The following is a 5474-nucleotide window of genomic DNA, read 5'->3' as shown; positions in this document are numbered from 1 at the left end:
GAGCATAAAAACTTATTATGTTGGTTAACAGTAAACAACTTAATATGACTAAAGATCCAGAGGAGCTTGGTTGGCCATAATCAGTGCAGGTATGTCAATGGCAGATGGTGTTGGGAGCCAAGGGAGCTTACCCCCCCAAATTTTTAAAATTCCCTAATTTAAATATTATTAGTATTAATAAATATTTAGCCTTATTTAGTAGGAACCATGAAAAAGCCTAATGGTAAAAAATTTATTAATCAAATTGTTATAACTATTTTTTTTTTAATTTTGTAGCATAATATTAAAGTACAAATTTTCTATTATTACTCCTTTTTATCTTTCCTATCAATAAAAATTTGCTTTTCTTTTATCAATTACAACTTCTTTTCATATATTTCAATTCTATTTTATATATTTTTGATCGTTTTCAATATATTTTGCTTAATCATTTGGATTACGACTTGACGACCACCTTAACAAAGCTAAAATTATTGTTAAGATTTGTTTTTTAATATATATTCTTGTATTTATGTAAGTAATTTTAAATTTTTTATATTTTATCAAAATTCAAGATAATTTATTTTTAATTTATGACATAGTACTATTTAAATTAATTTTTCTTAACAATTTATGAAAACAAATTACAAAACTTAACACTTGTGGAGAATTTATTACGAAAATTATATTAATAGATTTATAGATTATGAATCCATAAATTTTATAATTTTATGAGATATATATTTTCATTAGTATATTACTTACATATATCTTTTTTATTAATAAATATAATAAAATACTTTAAATAAAAAAATTACAATTTTAATTGGGCCAAAATCAAATATAAGATATGCCATTGATGTCTCTCAAACAGTTAAAATGATTTTAAATAGGATCAAATCCCATTTAATGGTAACAAAAGTACATGGTAAACGACCAACATGTGGCCCATCCAAATAGATTGTCGTGCACAACTCGATGATGAAGCAATCAGGAATCAACAGGGGAATCCTACCACAATGCTTCATTGCGCATTTAGTTGCTTGGGATAATCACCAAGTTGCTCCATCTGCCAGCTTTCATGAGGAGCCACTTGTTCATGTGAAGATGTGTATTGCTGGAGAATTTAATAATAAATTTTAGATAATTGTAATCCAAGATACAAGTAGCGGTCATATTGTTGTCTCAAATATCTCCAAAGAGCATTGGAAGTTTAATTATGAAAACCTGATGGCAAGGCACAGAGAAAGCACACACAGACAGGCAAATGGAAAGCAAAACAATCGACAATAAACAGAAGGCTGCCATGCCAGATTTGGAACCTTTCACATTTCACAGATTCAAGTTCGACCATGTATTTCTTGGAAAGTTTTCGACTTTTGAATTGCTTTGATTAGCAGGCTAGCCATTTCTTTAATTATCATCTCTAGCTTCTTTCTTTATGTCAATATTTTCTCACCCAGATAAAATAAGGCCAATTAATTAGCTTACTTTTGACAGCATGGTAAAAGAAATTTCTATTCCATCATAATATTATTTTATGACTGGATGGATTCTTGGGAATTTAATCATTGGCTCGATAAAATTCTCTTTACCATGCTGCCAAAAAAATTTTTTAACGGCGTGATTCAAAAAAAAAAAAAAAAATCTGAAGTTCATACCTCCATCTTCTCCAAAAGTTCTTTGGCTGTTGGAGCAGAGACAATTATATGCCTGTCACCTGGCTTGATGAAACCTTCGTCAACGCCATTGTCAAATAAAGCGAGCAAATTATTGTAGTAACCGTCAACATTTAGCAAACCAACCTGTATTACGTGCAATGAGAATAGCAAATATTAGTGAATGTTTACATAGCTAGCTTAATTCTTCAAGCTTGAAGATTGATGTCTCACTGTTTTCTTATGTATTCCAAGTTGGGACCATGTTATCATCTCCAACAACTCTTCCATTGTTCCATATCCACCTAAAGCATCAAATTCTAAGGTTAGAGCTAGTTTTATTATCAAATAACAAGACCAAAATTTTCCTTTTTAATGAAAATGGTCAAGCTATTTTTACCAGGAAGAGCAACAAATGCATCAGCTTCTCGGGCCATTGCAGCTTTGCGCTCATGCATGTCTAAAACAGCTCTCACTTCTCCGACTGTTTCTCCTGATATCTGTCAATATTATCCAGGATTATGCATTAATGGTCGATCAATCCCAGCCTATAGAGATAAATACTTACAATTAAAGAAAGCAACAATTGACATTAATGATATTCCTGCAAATTCTTTTACCAAAATTTGTCCTAATAATAAGAACTCTTGTGCTGATGAGCAACATCAATTATTACTAATGTACCAAATTCAGTGATGTGAATGATGAAACCGTATAAAACCATTAAATGGTGAATGCAGGAAAGCATAAAACCTCAAATTAGGAATTTTCAAAGAAAGACTGATTAAAATTATTAAACAAGACTCTTGGACACAAGATTCAATAAAAAATAGTTATACATGGTTGCAAGTAAAGAAACAGATACCTCTAGAGGCATGAGAGCTTTTGGAATTATCCTGCATGTATAGAACAATTATTTACCAAGTAATACACCTAATGTGAACAAGAAGGAAGCTGCTTGCAACTTGTAACAGGTTCTGCAGTGAAAACCTTTAAAAATAGGCTCTTCAATATGCAAGGCAAATTCCTTACTTACCCAAGAACATGACAACCTCCATCATACACTGTCCGGGATATCAAACCCATCAACCCAACACTTCCCCCACCATACACCAAGTCTATCTTCCTCTTCACCTGTAATCAACACCAAGAATGAGCAAAACAGGAGTCCACAAATTATTAGAAAAAGGCAACCAATTTTGACATAGAAGTCAAGCTGAAGAACACTAGAAAAGATCCATTTGGGCAAATAACTTGCTTGCATCAAACCCCAAAATTTTAACTCATGGATATCACTCACGTATAGTCAAAAAAGAGCAACACCCTGTCAGCAGAAGCTACCTTGATGGTCAACAGTGCCATGACAGCAAACAGAGCAACCCCAATTCAGTACATGAAACACCAAATGTACAACTCCACCGTCATAGAATAAAAAAAACAGCAAAAATCTCATCTTTCTCACTAGAAGCTAACACCCAATAATCTAAAACAATGACCCCAGTTTTCAAAAAAGACAAACACCCACTTACCACCACCTCAAAACAAGCATTAAACCATTAAAAAATTCATCTTTGGAGACCAATAACACAAACTTTTTTCAAACTAACGTGTATAGAGATAGAGTTAAAGCAAAAAAAGCAAACCAGTTCATTGCCCAATTCAAGAGCAGCATCGCTGAAGACTTTTCTATGGCCAGAATTGCTTCCACAGAAAACACACACCTTTTTGAACTTGCTTCTGGCTTTCTCGTCTTCCATTAACAATCTATCCCTCTACCCTCAGTTTTTGTTTTTATTCCAATCTCAAATCATTGAGTTTAACTAAAGAAAACAAAAAGCAATAGCCTTTCCCTTTGAAGAGATAAAATTGTCCCCCTGACAATAAAAACTTTCTGAAAAGAAAGAAAAGAACCAATCAAATAATAAGGAACACCAAAAACCACTTCTTTTGAAAGCAAAGCAATCTGGGTTGATCTTGAATTGGTAATAAATAAGAAAAAAATGCAAATTAAAAATGAAGGAAATCAAAGAGGGCCTTTTTATATTAGAGGAGAAGAGAACATGTGGAAGACCACATGCTCCATCCCCTTTCTAATCCAACGTTTCTCTGTCGGCTTCAACCCTTCATTATGGGATTTATCTATTATGATTAAATTAATTAATATATTAATTGTACAATTTTTACTTACTAATTATTGTTTGTTTTTTCATAGTCAAAGGGCAAATTCAAATCAGAATTTTTTTTCATAAAAGCTAGCAAGAGAACTTAAAAAAAGGTGAGAATTAATAATGGAGTGATGGCTAAGTTGTTGCTTTCACTAATTATTAAAAAAAGTAAATGACATATCAATTTTTTTCTTATTTTCTTTCTAAATTATAATATAAGCCAAAATATTAAAATTTATTATAAAGTTTTCAAAACATGATTTGGTAATAAATATATGTATCTTAATTATCAAATTAAATTTAAATCTATCTTAAGAAAAATTATAAAGTTTGAATCTATCTGATTCATTAAAAAAATAACATATTTTTTAATCAAAATTCAGATACATAATATATGTGCTATGGCAAGGAAAAAACAAAAAAGAGATCCCCCATTATAATTGGATAAGATGGTTTATAAAGTTACATGTGACACGTAGCGTACCCATGACCATTAAAATTAAAAAAAAAGTTAGCAGAATTATTTGACTTTTTAGTTCAAGTTAATCTCTAATTACTTATAATGATAATAGTGTAATTTAAATATATAGTTTATTTTATGAACATTTGCTTTGTTTATTTTAGCATAAAATCACATAAATGTTATTTTTCTTATTTTATTATTTATTTAGTTAAAAAAAAATTTAAGTGTGTAAATTTCTTCAAGTTCATAACTTTTATGTGCTAACTCTAATTCCATGCAAAGATTCAAGAGATAATTAATATAAGGTAAATTAATGTTTTTAATGTGAAAATATTAGAATTTTTGTTTTTTGAAATGGCAAAATACTAGATTTAAGTAAAAAGAAATTCGATCTTCATGTTGGGCCAAGGCCCTTGCCCCTTATTAAAGGGCTTAGGAAGCACACCTAGGTAGATAGGTCCATTTTTAGGTCATGACATTGAACATTATTCAAGGTAGTAAATGCCAAATTTAAACTCAAGTTGACAAGGAAAGTAACTACCGTAACTGCCAATGAGATGCTTTGCCAAAAATGGAACCTTTGAAAATCAAGTTAAGCGACTTGCAACTCTGCCTCCTCACCTCTGTTTTCCTTACCTTCCACTCCTTAATTCAAGCAATTTTTTTTTTTTTTTTTTTACTTTGACAGAAAATTACACCAAAACAAAGCCAAACACAAACACATCCAGTTCATTGTTCCCACATTTTCTTTTCCAGGGAAATCTAAAATAACCTTGTAACACATGTTTTTAACATCAAACACCCAACAAGAAAAAAAAATTGGTGAAAAACCAACCAAAGAGTAATTATCTAACCTTTCAAACTTCCCTTTTCTTTATGTTTGAACTATGGCAAGGATGATTCCATTAGATGGTGATTCTATAATACATCCGGCATTGCCATTTTCTCTCCTGGTGGCTGGCATGGCTGCAATCATTGCTATAGTCACTGGTCTATGCGGGTTTCGGAGAAAACCATCATCAGATTTATCAGCCCCTGATTTGGCAGAGAAGTCAGATTTAGATATTCCACCATCCAATGCAGCAATTGCAGAAGCAGAAACTACAATGATACCCCCCCAGCCAGCCACCACATCTACAGCATTAGAAACAGAGGAAGAAACAGAGAACTCGGATCAAATAATCAAAGAATTGCCTCTTCCACCAGGTA

At 31.6% G+C, this 5474-nt stretch overlaps 1 protein-coding gene across 4 annotated transcripts; it reads right to left on the bottom strand.

The window, feature by feature from the left end:
* Nucleotides 1-816: 816 nt before the first annotated feature.
* LOC111285304 (cytokinin riboside 5'-monophosphate phosphoribohydrolase LOG8-like) lies at nucleotides 817-5263 on the bottom strand. Of its 4 annotated transcripts, XM_089763015.1 has the most exons (8): nucleotides 5120-5263; nucleotides 3281-3528; nucleotides 2674-2771; nucleotides 2503-2533; nucleotides 2038-2137; nucleotides 1872-1942; nucleotides 1641-1784; nucleotides 817-1096 (listed from the first exon to the last, which is right to left on the bottom strand). In XM_089763015.1, the coding sequence occupies exons 2-8, from the start codon at nucleotides 3392-3394 to the stop codon at nucleotides 1004-1006; spliced, it is 651 nt and encodes a 216-aa protein (XP_089619141.1). In that variant the 5' UTR covers nucleotides 3395-3528; nucleotides 5120-5263; the 3' UTR covers nucleotides 817-1003. The 4 variants fall into 4 exon arrangements, with proteins under 4 accessions (XP_089619141.1, XP_022730409.1, XP_089619142.1 ...); XM_022874674.2 differs by lacking the exon at nucleotides 5120-5263 and having other exon boundaries at nucleotides 3281-3745; XM_089763016.1 differs by lacking the exon at nucleotides 5120-5263 and having other exon boundaries at nucleotides 3359-3745.
* Nucleotides 5264-5474: the final 211 nt, after the last annotated feature.

The sequence above is a fragment of the Durio zibethinus genome, chromosome 6 (assembly GCF_047325235.1).
Source record: "Durio zibethinus cultivar Kanyao isolate XHJ-2024 chromosome 6, ASM4732523v1, whole genome shotgun sequence".
NCBI classification, from domain to species: domain Eukaryota; kingdom Viridiplantae; phylum Streptophyta; class Magnoliopsida; order Malvales; family Malvaceae; genus Durio; species Durio zibethinus.
The sequence above is the reverse complement of the archived record's forward strand: the minus strand, read 5'-3'. Positions and strand labels throughout refer to the sequence as shown.

Bases quoted from the DNA above. Each gene is read 5' to 3' on its own strand.
- LOC111285304 (XM_089763015.1), bottom strand. From the start codon at position 3,394: ATGGAAGACGAGAAAGCCAGAAGCAAGTTCAAAAAGGTGTGTGTTTTC. The intron at 2,534-2,673 runs GTAAGTAAGGAA...CTATACATGCAG, and splicing joins GGAGGTTGTCATGTTCTTGG to GATAATTCCAAAAGCTCTCA. The intron at 1,785-1,871 runs GTGAGACATCAA...CACGTAATACAG, and splicing joins TTGGAATACATAAGAAAACA to GTTGGTTTGCTAAATGTTGA.